The sequence below is a fragment of the Equus przewalskii genome, chromosome 10 (genome assembly GCF_037783145.1).
Source record: "Equus przewalskii isolate Varuska chromosome 10, EquPr2, whole genome shotgun sequence".
Classification (NCBI taxonomy): domain Eukaryota; kingdom Metazoa; phylum Chordata; class Mammalia; order Perissodactyla; family Equidae; genus Equus; species Equus przewalskii.
Genome location: NC_091840.1, coordinates 50,299,792 through 50,318,810, shown reverse-complemented (window position 1 = coordinate 50,318,810; position 19,019 = coordinate 50,299,792). Strand labels below are relative to the sequence as shown.

The 19,019-nt window shown below is 54.5% G+C and overlaps 3 protein-coding genes across 9 annotated transcripts; all 3 read right to left on the bottom strand.

Moving 5' to 3' along the window:
- Positions 1 to 698: 698 nt before the first annotated feature.
- Positions 699 to 8,592, bottom strand: CHRNB1 (cholinergic receptor nicotinic beta 1 subunit). 5 transcript variants are annotated; one of them, XM_070563074.1, is made up of 11 exons: positions 8,410 to 8,592; positions 8,185 to 8,324; positions 7,513 to 7,557; positions 6,901 to 7,010; positions 6,689 to 6,797; positions 6,156 to 6,303; positions 5,623 to 5,832; positions 3,067 to 3,290; positions 2,378 to 2,559; positions 1,870 to 2,017; positions 699 to 1,576 (listed from the first exon to the last, which is right to left on the bottom strand). In XM_070563074.1, the coding sequence occupies exons 1-11, from the start codon at positions 8,465 to 8,467 to the stop codon at positions 1,436 to 1,438; spliced, it is 1,515 nt and encodes a 504-aa protein (XP_070419175.1). In that variant the 5' UTR covers positions 8,468 to 8,592; the 3' UTR covers positions 699 to 1,435. The 5 variants fall into 5 exon arrangements, with proteins under 5 accessions (XP_070419175.1, XP_070419176.1, XP_070419177.1 ...); XM_070563075.1 differs by having other exon boundaries at positions 6,156 to 6,276; positions 8,410 to 8,567; XM_070563076.1 differs by lacking the exons at positions 8,185 to 8,324; positions 8,410 to 8,592 and adding an exon at positions 7,977 to 8,121.
- A 67-nt stretch (positions 8,593 to 8,659) lies between these two features.
- FGF11 (fibroblast growth factor 11) lies at positions 8,660 to 15,131 on the bottom strand. Of its 2 annotated transcripts, none has more exons than XM_008530409.2 (5): positions 13,598 to 15,131; positions 11,845 to 11,955; positions 11,548 to 11,651; positions 10,792 to 10,987; positions 8,660 to 10,518 (listed from the first exon to the last, which is right to left on the bottom strand). In XM_008530409.2, exons 1-5 carry the CDS (start codon positions 13,788 to 13,790, stop codon positions 10,448 to 10,450), a joined length of 675 nt encoding a protein of 224 aa, XP_008528631.2. In that variant the 5' UTR covers positions 13,791 to 15,131; the 3' UTR covers positions 8,660 to 10,447. The 2 variants fall into 2 exon arrangements, with proteins under 2 accessions (XP_008528631.2, XP_070419164.1); XM_070563063.1 differs by having other exon boundaries at positions 10,792 to 10,903; positions 13,598 to 15,089.
- A 725-nt stretch (positions 15,132 to 15,856) lies between these two features.
- TMEM102 (transmembrane protein 102) lies at positions 15,857 to 18,254 on the bottom strand. 2 transcript variants are annotated; one of them, XM_008530382.2, is made up of 3 exons: positions 17,827 to 18,254; positions 17,277 to 17,631; positions 15,857 to 17,186 (listed from the first exon to the last, which is right to left on the bottom strand). In XM_008530382.2, the coding sequence occupies exons 2-3, from the start codon at positions 17,488 to 17,490 to the stop codon at positions 15,871 to 15,873; spliced, it is 1,530 nt and encodes a 509-aa protein (XP_008528604.1). In that variant the 5' UTR covers positions 17,491 to 17,631; positions 17,827 to 18,254; the 3' UTR covers positions 15,857 to 15,870. The 2 variants fall into 2 exon arrangements, with proteins under 2 accessions (XP_008528604.1, XP_008528605.1); XM_008530383.2 differs by having other exon boundaries at positions 17,277 to 17,496; positions 17,827 to 18,132.
- Positions 18,255 to 19,019: the final 765 nt, after the last annotated feature.

Here is a 19,019-nt window from a genome sequence, read left to right as displayed (position 1 = left end):
GACAGAGACATGCTAACCTTGTCCCATAGGGATCCCTGGGAGTTGCAGCCCTATTCTCCCTCTTAGGACAACAACTTCCAGCAATTGAGTAGGTGTGAGGGCTTGTTGACCCTAGGTACTTCACTGAAATTGCTGCAGCCACTAGGTTCAAGCTGACTTTGGTCTGACCCCCAGGCAGAAACATTAACTCAGTCCAGTTTGCACAGCCTGCTGGGCACAAGATCTTCATGTCCCAGAAAAGCCCGGCCTTAAACCAGGTGCAATCTTTTCTCCAAATTGAAAGGAAACAGACACAAAATGTGTGATAGCCTTAAGAGACACAACAACTTTTCTTTTTTGACTCCTAGCCTCCCATTGGCTTCAACTCCTTGTTCCCCCTCCCCTGTATTTCGTGTAGTATTATGGAGGGATGGGCAAGTAAAATGAGGGAAGCTGCTCAGGTGGGTGGGGGCTTTGAGGAATTCTGGTACAAATACCTGGACCAAAGTAGGCAGCCACTAGTCAGCTCTAGCAGGTTGCTGCCAACAGGGGAATCAGGCCTGGTTTTACTGTGGTTTTTAAAATTTTTCAAGAGAAGCTAGAAATCCCAATTTCTCTGTGAAATACCAAAATTTTAAAAGTAGCGAACTAATTCAACTTTAAAATTGTGCAAGCCAACAACATGAGCCAAACAACACGCCAGTTTGCAACCTCTGATATATACTGTATAGTGCTTTTATTCCCCTCTTCTCATGATCCTCAGACTAGGGGGAAGATACTATTATTAACTTCATTTTTCAGATATGAAAACTTAGGCACAGAGCAGTTTAGTAGCTTGTCTGACGTTTGAGCCACCAAAGCTGGAACTTGAATGTTTTTAAAGTGCACTTTTTTTTTCTCATTACAAATGCATCCTTTTATAAATAACCTTTTTTTAATCCTAAAGATACTACTTATTACAAAACATAAGTTAAAGAAAGGTAAAAATAAAGGAAAAATGACCACTTGTCCCAACATGCAAACATAAGCACTACTAATTGGTGTATTTCCTTCCAGAAAAAAATTTTCTCTATTCATTCGACAAATGTTAAGCATCTATTATAGGTCAGGACCTGTGCTAGGTGCTGGAGACATTACAGTGAACAAGATATAGTTCCTGCCCTCATAAGGCTTACAGTCTAGTTCTTGTTCTTTGTTCCATTTTACTGCGAGCCTAGGTGTTGATGTCCAAAGGAGCTTCTTCAAGAAGCCAAAGAGTAAATAACCTGATAGTGCGTTCTGGTGGGCCCCAGGCGTCCTCCTGCCCAGTCCCACTTCGGCTCTCTCCCCAGAAACGAAATGATGAGAGGATTAGATTCCTAGTGAAGGAGTGAAGAAGCAAAAAGGGATAAGGTTTGAGACTACTACCGAACTCTGGATTCAGTTTGCCCAGGACCTGAGTCTTGACCCTCCGTTCTCAAGGAAATGGGTCAGGAGGCGGCAAGTGGTACGTGGCGTCCAGGAAGATGACGAGGGTCCCGACGCTGGTGAAGATGATGAAGGTCCAGAGGAAGAGACGGTCCACTACCATAGCCACAAACTGCCAGTCTTCCTTCAGCTGGGGGCAGCAGAATAAACTGTTCCTGAGCCCCAGACTCCCAGAAAGGCCACCCCCAAAGACCCACACCCCGCCCTCGTCCTGCTACCACATCTCCGAGATGAGGGCAGGCTGCGGAACAGGGGAGCGCAGAGCGGCAGAGGATGGATGGGAGTAAGGAACCAATCGGAAAGCAGGGGGCGGGACCAAGTGAGGCAAACTTCCAGTCAGAAATAAAACCGAGTGCTAGGGGCGGAGCTTGAGTTCGCGGGTGGAATCGAGGCCTCGCCCTGCTCCACCCCAAGTGAGCTTACCGCGTCGTGGTCCTCCTGTTCCTGCAGCTGTCGAGCGATGTAGCTGATGGAGGAAACGACCTCCCGTAGCTCAGGGGGCAGGCCCACAGCCCGGCTTGGACCATCAGTAAATCGCCGCAGGTCTGGGGCGGGCAGATCAGGCTGGAACCTGAAAGAGGCGGTACTGTTTGGCCACGCCCCGGGCGCAAAGACTCATACCCAGCGCCAGCGCTCTTGGCCCCGCCCTAACTCCCTCCTCCAACACGCTGCCAGTTTTCAAACCTGAGAGGGCCCTTCAGGCTCTCCCCGCCAGTGAGGCGACCACTCGAGCCTACCGCAATTCCTCCCAGCCCTCTAAGCTTTAGTGCTCTCCTTTACGCTAAAGTGGGCAACAGAAGGGATACTACAACTCCCATGATGCTCGACCACAGCATCTTTCCGGAGCTTAGGCCGCCTGCCTCCGCACAGTCTTCTGGAAACTGAGGTTCTCGCTCTCCCTTCTATGTGGGTGATGAAGAGTAGGTACTACCTGTTGGGTTTGGGGAAGAGAAAGTCACTCGGTGGCTTCCGGATGAAATATTCGTCTGTTCCCCGACCCCAGCCACTTCCTGGAGAATCCCTGGGGGCTACAGGTGGCAGCTTCCGCATCTGGTCTCTCTCAGGTTTGGGCCTTTTCAATCCCAGGTACAGAGGGAGTTTTTGGATGAAGATCTTCAGAAGAGAAGAATTGTCGTATTGGAGGGGGCTCTCATGACTTCAGACCAGAAGGGAAGCAGCTAACCACCCCCACGCCACATGCCCATTCTTGCACTTGCGTGCATACACATTCCACAGCGCTACAGAGACGAGAAAATGCAACCGCACAGCCTTAAGAGCTAAGTGGGTTGGGAAGCATCTTGACTGGAAAGAAAAGTCAGAGGACTTCCACCCTGATAATACCTAAGCCTGAGAATGTTTCCCTGGGACCCAGGATCGGCCGTATTGATGAAGAGAGTGTGAGATCTATGAAATGATAATGATGGGAGGGTAAAATTAATTGTGCAAGGTTTCAATACCCAGCAGGCCTTTGCACTTCAACACTCTACCAGGAGTTGTAGTCCTCCCTCAGGTCTGTGAAAGGGAAGGTTGAAGCTGGTGGGAGGGAGAAGTCATACCTGAACATAAAGCCAAATACTAGGACTGAAATTTAACACAGGTTGGAGGAGGAGATCTTCTTACCTGATGGACCCAAGGGGGCATTTGGTGGGTGTGGGGTGAGCGATGGTGCAGGTTGAGGACCACGACACTAAGGATGACTGAGAAGGTGACGAGGACCATGGTAAACATGAGGTACTTGATAATGATGGGGACAGACAGGGAGGTCTCAGGTACTTTGTCTGCCAGCAGCAGCAGGAACACGGTAAGGGTCAGCAGGGCAAAGATCGAGAGCCCCATCTTCTCTCCTTAGGAGGCAGAAGGGAAGGTGGAAGGATTAGGCTTTGCCAGAAAGCAATCTCCATGGCATAATCATTGACCATGTTTCCAGTTTGTTCAAGGACAGGCTTTTGGAAGGGCCAACTGCATGCAAATGACTCCTACATTTATACCTCAAGCATGAACTTACTCCCCTAAACTCTAGACTTATATCCAACTGCCCAGTTAACCTCTCCACTTCGATGTCCAATAGACTTCTCAAACTTAACATGTCTGAAACCTAATTCCCTCACCACCAACTCCTCCCATAGTCTTCCCCATTTCAGATATGACAATTCCATCTTTCCTGTGGCTCAGGCCAAATCTTTTGAGTCATTCTCAACTCTCCTCTCTCTCTCATTCCGTATGCAATCCATAGGAAACCCTATTGGCTCTACCTTCAAAATATATCCTGAAACTGATGACTTATCACATCTACCACTACCACATGGTACAAACCACCGTTACCTCAGGTCTGACTTATTATAAAGGCCTCCTCTTTGCTTCATCCTTTGCCTTGCTGCTGACTGTTCTCAACAGAGCAGCCAGATTGATCCTGTTACAATGTAAATCAGATCATAACACTCCTCTTCTAAAACCTTCCAGTGGCTTCCCATCTCCTTTAACATAAAAGCCAAAGTCCTTATTATGGTCTATGAGGCCTTCCCATTAGCTCTCCAACTTCATCTACTGTTTTCTCTCTTGCTTCATTCAGTTACATTGGCTATTTCTTGAAATATGCAAGGCACACTCACTCTCATCTCAGGGCCTTTGCATTCACTGTTAACTCTTGGTACATTCTCCCCCCAGATATCTGTCAGGGTCATTCTCTCACCTCCTTCAAGTCTTGTTTAAAAATTGAGCAAATATTCCCTTTTTATTGAGATACTCACTGGCCATTCTATTTTTAAAGTGCAACCTCTACCCCCATTCTCATCCTCCTCAACCCCTTTTCCTACTTTATTTTCCTCCTTAGGACTTGTCCTCTTCTAATATACTATCTAATGGATTTATTTATTATGTTTATTGACTGTCTCCCCTACTAGGATGTAAATTCCATGAAAGCAGGGATTTTTTGTCTCTTTTATTCACCAATGTATTCCCAGTGCTTTGCACATTATAGATGTTCAACAAATATAGCTGCATGAATGAATGGACCAACCACTGTAGCGTTTCCAGGAACTACATAGCAATTTGAGCGATGTAAAAATGAAAGAAAATATATAAGCATATGCCAAGTGGCTGATTATTCCTGTGGCATACAACAGGCCCATCAAACTTCATGGAAAGGATTGAAATAAATAACTTTTATAGTCTGCTCTTCTTTAGTCCCATAACATTGGGTTCCAAGATTTGCCTTGCTCCAGGAGAAAGTAGAAGCTACATTTGGAAGTGTGTTCTAGAGCTGCATCCCTCTCCTTCCCTAGACGGAGAGAGGACTTGATTCCAGAGAGAAGGAAAACATGTTTTGAATACCAGAGTTAAGGATATCATATTGGTCTCTGAATCAGACTGGCACTAACCAGGGTTGGAATAGCAACACTGCCTCTCTCTAACTGTGTAATGTCAGACAAACGACTTAAACGCTCTCAGCCTTTTTATCCTCCTCTGTAAAACGGAAAGACAATTCAGTATTTACCTCACAGAGTTGTCGTAAAGGTTAGAATTGAGTTCATATATGTAACATGTTAATTGTATTACCTTATAGCAAGTGCTCAAAAATAGCAAAGACAATAGCAACACTTACATAGAATTTACTGAGTACTAGGCATAGTTTTATTAACTCAGTTAATCCTCAAAATAATCCTATGCAGTAGGGACAATCCTATGCAGTAGAGCTTTCCAGATCAGGAAACTGAGGACATAGAGATTAAGAAATTTACCCAGGGTTACACTGTTACTACATTATGCTATCTCCTAGAGAAATGTTGGCTATTATTTCCAAGAGAGATAGGAGATTAAGGGACTAGTTGGTGTCTGAAAAGTCGAAGAGGGAAGAAGCCAGGAAGGAGGAAAAGAAAAGTCTAAGCCCGGGAATTTCTTTGTAAAATGAATGGCAGTTCCAAGGATGAGATCCTAGGATTCTGAAGGGAAGAATTCAGAAGTTACTGGGTGTCGAGAAGTGGGCTGCAGAGGGGAGGCAGAGCCTGAGGCTGGAGGGAAAACCTGGATCCAGACCCTAAGCTCTGGTTGAAGGGAAAACCTGGCTGAGATAGCTGAAGCACAATCCATGTTGGCTTGAGTTGGCAGGAAAACCTTGCCTGGATTGTGGGTGAAGAGGAAGAGGCAAGAAGGAGGGCGGGGGGCCCCTTGCCCACTTACCTGCATCTGGTGGCAGGTAGAAAACGAAGATGGCCAGGAGAGTGATGAGGATACATGGGGCAATGACGTTGACCAGGTAGAAGAGAGGCTTCCGGCGAATGATGAGGTAGAAGGTGACTTCTTCACGCTGTCCTTCCCCACCTCCCCGAGGATCCACCGGATGCTGGATTAGCCGAGAAGGTTTGTGGATTATCTCCCATTGGCCATTCTCTTGGTGGGGAAAAGGAAGAAGAGCAGAAGAAGGAGATACAGATGTGGACCTGTCCTTGTCGGTGCCAGATATGGCGTTCTCTGCCATATCCTAGAGCAGAGGGGGCTGATGTGATAAGGGGCTAGCTGTGGACCCTGAGCTGGGCAGCCTATCTCTAATAATATTGAATGTCTCAATTTCCGTATCTGAAAAATGTAGATAGTCATACCTATCTTGTTGACCCCACGGTGTTGTTTTGGGCATGACTGATGGAGTATATTTATCAGCCTATTAGAAACTGGAAATCATAAAGCCCATGGCCGTGGGAGCCATGCCCACTCACCAATGAAGGTACCTTCGTGAATGTGCACTTCCTGCTGCTCCTGCGCATTGGGACCCGAGCCAGTCTGCAGGCTGACCTCTGAGCTGTCATAGCTATAGGAACTGAACACCATGGTACAGTTCTGCCAGTCAAAGGGGAAGTAGGTGACCTGGATGGAGTGGGGAATCACTCGAGCTGCCAGAGAACTAGTCGGGGCTGGGGGAGTTGGGGAGGTCACGGGGCAGATAGGGGTTAGAGGAGATGGGGCATCAGGGACATAGGGACCACCAGGGGAGGTCACAGGGAAGTGGGGTCACAGAGGAATGGGAAGGTTATTAGGGGAGGCCATGGGGAATGGAGGAGGGTCACTGAGGAAGACTGGAAGCCAAGGAAAGCGGACAGAGAAGATGAAACAACTGATCAGGAGGGCGAGGGAGGTGTGAGGGTCATGGGGGATAATGGAGGAGGGATGGGAGACTCTGGGGAGTAAGGATGTCTGAGGAAAGGGCGGTTTTCTGAGAGCCCCTTGAGCCTCGTGGGCTGAGCTTAAAGACCTGGATGCTGCAGCTGCTTCGATAGATGCCCGGGGGTTGCCAGCGCACGGAGCCATCGGAGGACACCACCACGTTTATGTCCAGAGCAACGTCAAAATTTCCGTCGTTGCTGCAGGGAAGGAAGCTTATCGTCTAGGATCAGGCCCCGCCCTCCGGAGGCCCCGCCCCTCCGGAGGCCCCCGCCCACCTCCCTGTCTTTGGGAAGATCCTACTTGTTTAGGAGCACCACATCTGGTAGCCATACGGATTCTGCCGTGATGCGGAGTGAATCGATGCCCTCGTGCTCTGCAGGGTCCCAGCTCAGCCTGTAGTCAGTCCACTCCTAGAGAAGCAGAGGCTGAGGGGCTGTCCCGGGGTGGAGGCTGAGAGGGGACTTGGGATATCCGATGGAAGCCCGGGCAGGGAGAGCTGCGCAGGCGGGGGCTGTGGTTCTCAAGGCCGGGGTTCTGATTCTGGCTTCACCTGCACTCGCTGGGACCCCATCAGCTAATTTCCCCTTCCCTCACACCGGTCCCCAGTTTTTCAGTCTGTAAAATGAGGAGGTTGCACTAGCTGGCCTCTAAAACAGTGGTTTTCAAACTACAGTTCGCGACCCTTTAGTGAGGCGAGAATCAAATTGGTGGCCCCAAACCAGTGTAAAAAAAAATTAGAATAAAAAATGTTTGTAGTGGAACTCCCGTAGTTAAGTATTGTGTCCTGAAGCTTCTGTTTCAGTTATAAACGTTTCTGAGGTCGGGATGCAAAAAAATATTCACTGGGCGAGACATTTGAGGAAATTGTAAAGACAGCGGGACGCCCTTTCCCACCCGCGGGGGTCTCCGTACCAGGTCTAAGTACACCTTTGTGCTCATCTCCTCATCCTTCTCGTTCTAGAAGGGAAAAGTTTAAAGGGTAGAGGTGATGTAAGTGTAGAGAAAGGAGAGGCTCTGCGGGTCAAGCGCTCCCTGGAAACTCCTCCCTTTTTCCGAGTCCTCCTCTCCTGGGTCCAGGCCCTACCTCCTGGAAGCTGCGTTAGTTTAAGCTCCGCCTCTATCTCAGAAACATCCTGCGGTCTCTACTGCCAGCCAATTCGTCTAGCATCCCCGCCGGCCCTCCGCTTGGCTAGGTCCCGGGCCCCACCTACAGCTCGTAATTCACCCAACTTTGAAGGTCCGCCGGCTGTTGTTCATTGACGCTGTCCGGCACAGGCTCCGCCCCAGCCTGTGACCCCGCCTCAATGTCCGCTCCCCCGCCTGTCCATCCCCAGTTCCACTTCAAGATCCGCCCACAGGCCCGTTCCTCACCCTACCTTGCTCTACCCGTGGCCTGTCCAGCGTCACCCTCACAGCTGGGCAATTGGTCCAATTTCGCTACAATCTCTGCTAACAGCCCGTCTGTCTCTCGGCCTGGCCTCGTCCCAGGGCCCGCCCCCAGCCGTCCCTGGGCCCTGCCTCGCCTAGGGCCACGCCCCCAGCCGGTCAGTGGGCGGGACCTCAGCCCCAGGCTTGCACCCTCACCAGGCTGATGAGTTGCGCCAGGCTGAGACCAATGCTGACCCCGACGCGGTCTCCCACCTCCCGCGCTGGCCGCACCGAGCTATCATAGCCCGAGAAAAGTTTCTCGCGGAGTCGGCCCTCTGCCTCCGATCCGCGGGCGCCTGGAGGAGGAGAGCGCTAAGTGAAGCCATGGTGCCCGGCCACGACCTCTGGCTCTGTCACTGCCCCTTTGAGGCCCAGACTTACCCGGGACGAGCGGCGCCCCCAGCGCCCCCAGCAGCAGCAGCAGCACCCCTGGGGTCATAGCCCAGCCGCGTCGCTCAGTGAGTTCGCTCGGTGAGCCGCAGAGACCGCCAGCTCAGGGGAAGTGACGAGGCGCCCAAGAATGTGCACCTGTTGCTGGGGGGCAGCAGCCAGCCCACCCGCCCCGCCCCTGGGACTTAGTCCCGCCCAGAGCAACTGCCAACGCCTGAGACCTACAGATGACAGACAACACTTCAGTTGTATAAATCGTTTTTAATTGAGAAAGCATGGAGTGGAGACCCGGTCCCCTGGGAGCAGAGCCAGGAGATGAATGGAGCCAGAGCGGGGTCTGTGTGAGTGAGGGGAGCATCAACCCCTCTTGCAACAAGCCGGAAGTAGAAGGAGCCTGAGGAAAAGTGACCTGCCTCGGAACCCTAGCCCCTCCCTTTGGGGCCTCCTCAGTCTACCCTGTCCAGGATGAGGCCACTCAGTCTCCCTCATAGTTCACTGGTGTCTTCCAGGTCTTTTTCGGGCCTGCCCCTAGCTCTCTGCGTTTTTCAGAAAAATCTAGTCAGGCCCTTTTTGGGTACCTAAAACCCAGCTGAGGTTATAAGCTGTAAGGTAAAGCAGGTTCTATTCAGTTAGAAGCTCTTGGGGTGTATGAGGTCTAGAGCACAAGAAGGGTGGGACTTATTGCTGAATTGGGGTCTCTTCACTGGGGGGGGGGGTCAAGGCTATGTCCCATTTTACTTTTTAGTCTAGACCCGTTATCCTAAAGACCTCAGCTTTAAAGGGGACCTGGAAGGAATTCCTGCTGAGGTAGCTAAGTGTTCACGTGCCCCCAACCCAAGCACAGGTCCAGTCATGCCATGGTTTTGGCCCCTTTCCCATCCTAGCTTCCAGACTATGAGCCAGAGATTCCTTCCAAAACTCCTCTGCCCTTCCTCAGACTCTGTTTCCCTGGCAGGACCCCAGCTGAGTTGCAGGAGCTAGAAACTACATGTAAAAATAAGGTTAGCATTCTACAGGAAGACTACAATTTTCAGAAAATCATCTAGGAAAAACAAGAAGTGATTTTTGTTCCATCCTTTACTTAGTTCTTTATAAATCATAGCTGGGTCCTTTCCAGAGCTCATCCTTAACAGGTATCACTAGAAAAGGTGGGAGGGTGGGTCTAGAACTTACTCTAGAGCAATAATATGGCTATATAGGCCCCAGTTCCATCCTGAGGGGAAGGGCTGAGAGTCGTGGTCTATGTCCTAGAGCTGAGATTCAAAAGGAAATATGGCTCCATGTGTGTCTAGAACTCCATGCTCTAGAATTGGGTGTCTCTGGGATAAGAAAGTTAAGTTAAAACTGTGGTGATCTGAGACTGGTCCCAGTCAGGCCAAGGCCAGCAGCTGGACAGGGCTCAACTCCAGCCTCTTTCTACTTGGAAACTATGGATCCATCTGGGTCAAGGACAGAAGACTGATGGATCCAGAACAGAGCCTGGCAGCATGCCTGCGTTCCAGCACAGAGCCTTAGTGCAGGAATGGCCCTGGCTGGGATGCCTGGTGTTCCAGAACCTGTCCAGAACAAGGCAGAAGGTGGAGTAGGGAAAGAAGGAAACTAATCCTGATCTCCAGTGGACCTATAAATCTACGGCTCAGTGGCAATGAAAAGGGCATAGGGCTCTAGGAACTGGCTGAGCCTGGGGAGAGGAGTATTTATGCCCTGGTTCTGTCAGTTTTGTAACCCCCAGTGCCCTCTGGGGAAAAGGCTTTGGGGGTATGTGATTGTGGAAGGAAAGAAGTGATCAGCCAGGACCATTTTCAGACATCTCCCTCTCTGACCCCCTCCTGGGCCCAAAGATCTAGGCCTCAGCAGCCCTGGAAGTCACAGTCAGCCCCTAGGCTCCCTCAGGTTAGAGCACCTGGTGGGACCTGGCTGCTCAGGGCATAAGTGTGGCAGCAGAGGCGAGAGCAGGGCCAGGAGCAGGTGGTGGTGGGGTGGCTGGCTCAGTGCAAGTGCAGGGAGCCTCCAGTCCAGGGACTACATTTCAAAGGGCAGGGGGACTGGAAGGGGAGGTCTCAGGGACACTGTGGAGAGAAGGCTCCCGGTACATGGCCACTGTGAAGGGGAGAGAGAGGAGCAGGAAGGAGAGTTAGGCACAGAGAGAGCTAGGTAGGATTAGAGCTCTGAAAGGGCTCCCCTCTCCTACACTTATCCTCTGGGAACCCCAGCCCACAAGAGGAGAGCTCCCCAAACCCCCAAATGCCAAAGCTTCCTGGCTTGACCTGTCATAGCAGGTGTCCTCTTAACACTTGTAGCCCCTGAGCTAAATATCCATGTCAAGGTCAATACCCTCCCATGCGGCCCACCTTTTCTTGAGTCCATACTCACCCTCCAGCAGCTTGGGCACAAAGTGGGCAGCTGCCTTGGTCTTCTTGACTCGATTTCCCTTCATGACTCGACCCTCCTTGTCCAGGCCCAGGTACCAGGCCCGGCCAGAACGCTGGCGATAGAGAGCAGAGGCGTACAGGACATAGTAATTCTCAAAGACGCACTCCTTAAAGCGACACTCAGCTGTGAAATGTGGCTGAGGAGACAAAGACCCAGGAAGGCACACACAGACAGAGAGACAAAAAGACACATCACTGGACAGAAGGGAGCCCTAGGAAGAACAAGCCAGGGTATAATCCATATATTTCAGGTTGAGAGGGCCAACTTCTGAGCCCATGCAGAAACTGGGAGAAAGAGAGGATGAGGCAGGCCTCTGAGGGTCAGGAACTAGTCTTTTGGGAGCCCTGGAATAAGAAGATGCCTTCTCTCCACTTACTCCCAACCTCCACCATCCCCTATCCTGAATGAATCTGGGGAAGTGAGTAATAATGAGTCTAGAGGAGTTAGGATGAGAAATGGGAGCCCTCAAAGGCTGAAAGAGTTCGACATTCAAAGAGCCTGGGAGTACTTGGGGGGCTGTGTAAGGAGTATGGATTGGAGGGACCCTAGAGGAGGTGCTCTGAAGTGAGCAGTGATGACAGGACATCAGCAAGAGCTAGAGGGAGAGGGAGTCCTGAACTACAAAATATTTGTAGTTGAGAAGGTTGTAGCTAGGGGAGTCCCCAAACCCCAGGCCACTCAGCCTCACTGTCTCACCGAGCTGTAGAGCAGTCCCTCAGCGTTCATAGCCATGTAGTGACCCAGCTTGGCACTCTGGATGGTGACCACGCGGAGCCCCACTGGGATCAGGTTGAAGTGGGCTGGGGGTGGAGAGAGAGGGTGTCAGTACCCCAGGCCTCGAACCCTCATCTGAGCTGCCCCCATCTCAGCTCCACCTCCTCCCTTGGGGGTCAAAGAGTCAGAATGAAAACAACAGAACCTGAAAGGGAATAGGATTGTCATCTCCTAGCCCCATCTCCCCCTTCCCACCCAGCCGCTGGCTTCCCGTCTCACTGAAAGAGCTGGTGTCCTCTGGGGTGCCCTGGATGCTCCCGTCGGGATTCGCCTGGAGGTAGAAACCCTGGCGGCAGAACAGTTTGGTGACGATGCCTTTGAGCTGAGGCTCTGGAGAGAGAGACATTCATCTTTGAAAATGACAGCTCTGTTCCCAGAAACATTTCTACACTTGGCAGGACCAGAAGAAAGAAAAGAAAGGAGAATGGAGGGAAGGAAGAGGGTCCCAGGGACCCAGCTCTCTGATCCTCCAAGCAAGCTGTCTCCCACCTCTCCTTGACTCCTGAGAAAGCTGGGGTGTGGGTCCCTTCTGGTTCTTCTAACCACCAGCTTTCAGTTTAATTTATTGAAATTTATTGAAATTGCTTAATTCCTACTCTACAGCTCAACCAGAAGTGGGGGGAGGGGAGAAGAGGGAAGAGGAAGGGGAGAGCTACAGCAAAAGGCAGAAGACAGAGGGAGACAGGCAGGGTGGCTGAAGGGGCAGTATGTTGGCTAACGTAGGGGGCAGCAAGGTGACCACAGGGTAGGGGCGCCGCCTCAGGAGTGGGGGTGGGACTGGGCCTGACGCTGACTCAGCACCTGCTGCTGCGGCTGCCGCTCGCTGGGCGCGGGCCTTGCCTTGGCCCAGCGCCGGTCTGTCTGACACTGACCCATCTATCTGTTGTCTGTCTGTCTGTCTGTCAGTCTGCTGGCTCGCGGGGGCCCAGCTCTCCCTGAGACTCAGCCAGGTAAATCGCCTGGGGTGGGGGACATTCGGTACCAAATCGAGGAAATGGGAGGAGGGGGCCGGGGAGCTGGCGAGGCAGCCTGAGTCACGTGGGGCCGTGTCCCACTCAAAGGGTGGGCTGCGGACCGTACCACTGTGGACGGCCGGCGGCGGGGGGAGGAGAGCGCGAAGGGCCACCCCTAAGGGAGCTGGGAGCGGGCGGGAGTGAGGCCAGAGGGACTGCTTGCCTGTCGTACCTGGACGGGGACCACACGCTAACCCTCACAACTCTCCTTCCCCGTCGCTTGCTCTAGGCCGACTTCCCTGTACCTCCTTGGAGGTGGTACGACCCCCTAGTCTCGGCGTGAGTCTCCAGCCACGTACTGTGTCTGAGTTCCTCGAGGCAGAGGGTCCCCTGAGTCTGTGGGACCCGATTTTGGAGTCGAGTAGGGGGTAATGGAGGGTGCCCAGTTCCCTTCTTGAAGCGCAGGTCGCGGGAGGAGGGCGCACAGAGGGGCGGGCTGGCGAGGTAGCTGCAAGGACACCCGGGGGAGAGCTGGGGAGCTTGGCGCCGAGCCAGGCATGCTCGGCCAGGAGGAACCCAGCCGAGGCGGGGAGGAGCGGGAGAACCGGGGCGGGGGCGGGGCTGCCGGAGCCGCAGGAACCCTCGGGGTCACCCAGGCGTCCGGAACCCCCAGGCCCCTCCACTCGGGATTGAAAGAATCGCGAGAGCCGGCACGTAGGCGGAGAACGGTGGGGGTGGGGACTCCTGTGTTGGGGGCGGCAAGCAGGAGCTGCGAGGCTTCGGGGCGCCCGGCTTAGCCCCTCAAGCCTTCCCCTTGCCCTCGAAAGCAAGGAGAGTCGGCGTTACGGACAAAAGAGAAGGGAAACTGAGGCATAGTCCGGGAGAGACTTCGTTGTTCTCGCCCACCCCCTTTCACTTTCGGGGAGCCCCCTCCATCCGGCCCCATTCTTCGGAGTCCCTGGCCTCAACCTCCCAGGCAGAGAGACCCAAGGCCGGGAGACCCCGTCCCAGCCACTCACCCAGGCCGCGATCTGGCCGCGCGGGCCGCCCCCCGCACAGTCGCACCTTGGACAGCAGGATGAGGAGCTGCTTCTGGCAAAGGGACTTGGTGCCGCGGGGACACACGCGCCGCTGCGCCGACACGGGCCGGCTGCCCCCGGGCTCGCGGACCTCCCGCTTCTGCCGGATCAGGCTACTGGCCAGCGCCGCCATGGCGCCCCGGGAAGAGACACCCCCAAACCAGCAAGCGTCCGGAGCGCGCTGGGCTCCCCCAAAGAAGCCCGCTCACCAGGGCATGCTCGACACTACAGTCCCGACTCAGCGCCCCACCCACAGGACCTGAGGCTAAACCATAGACCCCTCCCCTCACCCCCAAGCCCCCGGCTCCCACCCTTGGGCTCCGTCCTAGCCCCACCGGACCCAGCAGCCTAGGTGCCTCTCAGTTGACCCCACCCTCGACTTTTGCCCCCTACTGAAAACTACCCCTTCCCTGCTCTCCAGTGTCCCTGTTCCCACTTCCCTTATCCCAAAGCCAAGACCCTCAAAATTCCCAAGATGTGGCTCCAATATCCCCAGGCACCTTTCCACCCTATTTTGGGGCCCTGCTCGCCTGCCAAATCCACTCTTGTAATCTAAAAGGTGTGGGTCCTTAGCTTTGGGGATATATTAGCTCACCCCACCCCACCCCTACTAGGGCGCTGCCAATGTCAGGAAGGAACCCAACCTTGGTGTCTTCTTCATCCTCTAAGTGGAGAAGATCCCCCACTTTTTTTACTGAAATCCCCAAACACTATGTCTGGGAATATCCAGGCTGTTCCTGGTCAGAGAGAAGGGGATCCCAGACCCTGTCTCTGGACAATGCCTTTTTTTCACCAAGTCACTCCCATTTCTAGTGGTGCTGGGCTCCAAGCGGCTGAGCCCCTTTCTTCACCTTGTTACCCTCCACTCCTTTTGAAGTCACCTCCAAAGCCGCCCTTCCTAGTGGATACACCGGGTGGTTGTCTGGAGGTCCCTGTTACCTCGAAATAAGGAACATCGGGGTGTTTTTTTTTTTCTGGCTGCCCCTTAATTTCCTGGGGAACAGCTGGTGCTGTTTAGATCCCACGCCCTCCAATCCAGGCAGCCCCCCGAGAGGAGTGCACCCACGTTGTCACTAGTCCCCAAATGTGCACAGGCCCCCTACAAGTCAGAGCGCATCAGAGCTTCCTGTCCTCCCCAAGACTGCCTATAGCACCCCCTCTTCCTTCCCCGACGCCCCTCAACCTGTCCTGTCTTGTTGATCCGGCGACGGGTGGCGCTGGCTCCGGTTCCAGGCTCCTCCCTCCCTGCCCCCAGCAAGCGGAGCTTCCCCCCACGCCTGGCTAGGCGCCCAGGACCCCAGGAAGGAGTGAGGGTGTCTCCGCAGAGCGCCCTGGTACAGCGAAGTCGGAGCACTGGGCCTGGCGGCTGGACCAAGCGCAGCGGCGGCAGCGGCGGCAGCGGCAGCGGCTGTTGGGAAGCTGAGGAGGCGGCGGCGACAGCAGCTCCCCCTCCTCGGAGAGCGGGCCCGGGGGCGGGGCAGGGGGCGGAGACGCTGGGGAAGAGGGGGGTGAAGCTGGGCGGGCGGAACCCCGGGGTTCCTTGGAGGCAGGGAGTGGGGACGGTCCTAGGGGCAGGCGGAGCCGAGGCAAGGCCGCATGTCTCGGGCTTCAGAGGAGGAGGGACAAGGAGGCGACTCCACTGAACGGAACCCTGGGTGGGGGGAGAGGTTGGGCTTAAGACAGATGGAATGGCGGACGCCCCGAGAATAGAGAAAGGGACCCTACAGCCCGGGATGGGAGCTCACAACTGGATGAGGGAAATGGGGACAATAACTGAAGAGATAGAGGTAGTGGTGAGATCTAGCCTGGGGCGAAATCCGGCCTCCTTAATATCTCTGCTTTTGTGTGAGCCAAATTGGTCAGTCGCTGGTCTCCATACCGCTCTCTTTTCCACTTTTGTCAGCAAATACATTCCCCCCATCCTATTGACTACTAAGAGAAAAGACCATAAGAACTAGGGGGAGATGGTTGCCGGAGGCTGGACCGGAGTGGGAAAATTGCTGGGCACAGATTTGGAATGTAGAGAGGCCGGAATGGAACGACCTATGCCAAGAATGGGGTGGGAGGATGGGGAGGAACCGGCGAGGAGGCCTTCTAGAACGGGATCTTTGGGCAGGGCGCTAGTTGTGTCTCCCAGGCGAGGGGCGAGCAGTCACCCTCCACATTCCGCTGGCCAACAAGAAGCACTTTCCACGCCGGTAGGAGCAGCGTCTTTAATGGGCCCCGCCTCCCACGCCAGCTAAGCCGCCCCCCTTGCGTGCAGCCTTTGCCTCCTCCACCGCTGCGCGCAGGGCCCGGGTAGGGTCCCCGCGGAGCCGGGCCAACGCCCCGCGCAGCGCAGCGGCGCCGTCCCCCGCGAGCAGCTTTCGGCCACTCAGAAAATAGTGGGGCAGCATCCCGGCCTCGAGCACACGGCCCAGCTCATCCAGCAGCCCGAGGCAGCAGGCGCCCGCATTCTCCGGGCGCGCCAGATAGAGCGCAGGCAGCCGCTCGCACGCCCAGTAGAGCAACGTCCGCAGGAGGTAGGGCGCCGCGGCCCGGGTCCCGGCCACCAGCGGGCGCAGCAGGGCCTGGGCCGCCGCGTGCGCTTGCAGCAGCGGAGCGGGGATGCGCGCCTTGAGCGCCAGCTCCTGGCGGGCGAAGCAGAGCTGCCAGCCCGAAGCGCCTGGCCGCTCTGTGCCGCTGCCGGGCACCAGGTAGAAGGACGACTCAGAGGCCAGCGGGCCGGCCCACGAGTGGCTCCGAGCCCCCTCGGGCCAGCCGGCCACGGACACCACGGGGATCAGGTCGAAGAGCAGGAGGTGGCGCGGGGGTCCTGGCGTAGCCAGGAGGACAGTGGTGAACCCCGCGTGTCGGGCTGCGTGGACCAAGCGCGGGGCACCCGAGACCGGGAACAGGGACTCAGCGACCGCGACCAGAGAAGCAAAGAACCACGCAGCCACCTGTGCGGGGCACAATGTGGGCCACGCCTCCGGAGCCTCCGCTGGTTGTGGGACTGGGCTAACGACGGCTGCTTTGGTGACGTCACCATTCAGTTTTTTCGATGGTACGGCAAAGCCAAGATCGGTTACGTCTTGCAGAGGTGACTCGGGCCCTGAAACGTTACTAGGTGATTTTTCCAAAGACACGTGCGGCTCAGACTCACTGATGTAACCATGCGGCTGGTCCACCGAGCTTTGCCAGTCATTGGGACTTCCTTCGCTTTCGATTCGGTGGGCCGAATCACGTCCTCCTGGGACTGGGGGTCCTAGGCAATCCTGCCACGCCTCCCGGACCGAGGTTCCGCCTATCTGCTCTGGGAGACAGAGCCAGGCGTAACAGGATTCCAAATCCAGTTGCAGCTCCTGCCCAGTGCCGTCTAGCGAAAACACCGGCACCAGCAGCGTGAAGCCGGCGTCGTAGTGAGGTCCCCGGGCGTAGGGACCTAGGGGTGCAGGCCCCAGATCCAGGGAGCCCTCGCGAATCCCGCCACGAAGCAGCAAGAGCTCTGCCTGAGGAGGAAAGCGGGGGTCCCTGCGGTGAACAAGACCTAAGGGAAAGAAGGCATTGTGAGGGCGTGACCCAAAGCCGGGACGGGGCTGAGAGCTGCGAGTTCCCGAAGGCAGGGAGGGTTACTTACCCAGCAAAGAGAAGACAAAGTCCTTGGCCCGGAGGAGGTCTGGTCCCGGCTTGGGCCCTTCACTCCAGCTCTCCTGCACACCCAGCTCCTGGATCAACTGGGTTAGTTCCTGCAGCTGCGCCCCAGAGCAGAAGTCGATGTCCGTGAGGGGCCGGGCTGGGGCTGGGGGAGGCGGGCCCCACCAGGGAGCGCTCCCCCAGACCGTGGAAGCCATGTGGCTCTATCGTTTTGGGTTAGGGAAAACACGGACGTGAGAAAGCCTACACAGGCCGTTCCTTTGCTGCCGAAAAGTCGCCCCCGTTCTTTTCTCTTCCCGAGGCCGAGAGAGTGCCCCAGACACAGTCTGCCAACGGGTCTGAAGATGAAGGGCTCTAAATTTAGTCTTGAAAACGAACAAATACCTCCCCCGTCCTTGCCCTTTTCTCATATGCTAGTCCCCGCCCCCATGGACCAGTTCACCTGACTCAGCAGGTAAAAAGTAGCCCTTGGACCCATCCTACGGAATGCGATAGCCAGTCTCCTCCGCTGCCCCTTGTCTACCTCCCCTTACCTCTTTTTCGGAAAAGGCTTATGGTCTGCGGCTTCCCTCTTAGGGGTAGCTACAAGGGTTGGAAAGAGAATGGATAGAACGATTCAACAGGTAACTTCTTCCTGCTGCCCATAAGGCCACGCCCCAAATATGACCACGCCCCTTTCTGGAGCTTGTCGGGGTGGTTCCGTGAGAGCCCCTCCTCCAGTCAGAGTTCAGTCACTCTTTTCTCTTTGCGGAGATCTCGCGCTATCCTAGGAGTTGTAGTTTGTCTTCCGTGCTATCAGGGCGTTGGGGCCACGCCCTCACGTTCTTTCTTGTTCCGCTGAAGTAGTGCCTGATGGAAGTTGTAGTTTCTTTGGAGACAAACTGTTCCTTGTCTTTCCAATCCCAAGTCAACCCCATACAAACATTCCTTGGGGTTGCAGCAGAGGAGTAATAGGATGGATCTGAATAGCAAACAATAATGGGGGACATATCCTAGGGCCTTGGAGAAATAGGGGCCTCTACTTTCCATGTGTGAATAGAGGAGCCCTGGTCACATGGATTTAGGAGGTTTCCTCCATGCAATTGTAACTTCATTTTGCAAATGAGATTGCACCCTAGAAAGGTTGCACATGACTTGTGCAGGGTCAGAGCTGAGCCAGAGAGGTGTTGGAAATGGGTTCCCAGGCTGGGTGGGGAGGCAGGCATCTCCTTGGAATCAGTGGTTGTGGTATTAAGCAAGAACACACAGGTGGTAACCCAGAAATGGACATCTGACTTGGGGAAGGGACATACGTATTAGCGATGCCCACCTCAGACACACACGAGTGGTGGCAGGGAAAACACTTTGGAATCTCGCAGCTCTTGTGTGTACACAGAAGAGTTATCCAGGCTGAAAACCAAGACCAGAAGAAACTCCCAGCTGGACTGGGGCAGGGCAATGGAAAATTATCAAGGAAAGGAAATTGCTGTCAGTAACCAGTGCTATCAGGGACACAGCTTAAGTCCAAGATGAAACTAGGAGACAGAATAATAGGACAGAAAGATAGGAAACCAGGGACAAGCTCACAGATCAGACCAACCCATCACTGGACCAGGACTTCTTACATTTTCATTTCCCTGGGGACTGTCTCCAGAATGAGATGGGCCTAAGTCCATGGGCAAGAGACTGAGGAAAATTAGAGGCCTGTAAAGGAGGGGACTGTCAGAATCCAGAGCTCAATTTGGGG

Bases quoted from the DNA above. Each gene is read 5' to 3' on its own strand.
- CHRNB1 (XM_070563074.1), bottom strand. From the start codon at position 8,467: ATGACCCCAGGGGTGCTGCTGCTGCTGCTGGGGGCGCTGGGGGCGCCG. The intron at 7,558-8,184 runs GTGAGGGTGCAA...TTTCCCTTCTAG, and splicing joins TGGCGCAACTCATCAGCCTG to AACGAGAAGGATGAGGAGAT. The intron at 6,798-6,900 runs GTAGGATCTTCC...CCTTCCCTGCAG, and splicing joins GATGTGGTGCTCCTAAACAA to CAACGACGGAAATTTTGACG.
- FGF11 (XM_008530409.2), bottom strand. From the start codon at position 13,790: ATGGCGGCGCTGGCCAGTAGCCTGATCCGGCAGAAGCGGGAGGTCCGC. The intron at 11,956-13,597 runs GTGAGTGGCTGG...CTCTCTCTCCAG, and splicing joins GCGGCCAGATCGCGGCCTGG to AGCCTCAGCTCAAAGGCATC. The intron at 11,652-11,844 runs GTGAGACGGGAA...CTCCACCCCCAG, and splicing joins AGAGGACACCAGCTCTTTCA to CCCACTTCAACCTGATCCCA.
- TMEM102 (XM_008530382.2), bottom strand. From the start codon at position 17,490: ATGGCTTCCACGGTCTGGGGGAGCGCTCCCTGGTGGGGCCCGCCTCCC. The intron at 17,187-17,276 runs GTAAGTAACCCT...TCTTTCCCTTAG, and splicing joins CTTTGTCTTCTCTTTGCTGG to GTCTTGTTCACCGCAGGGAC.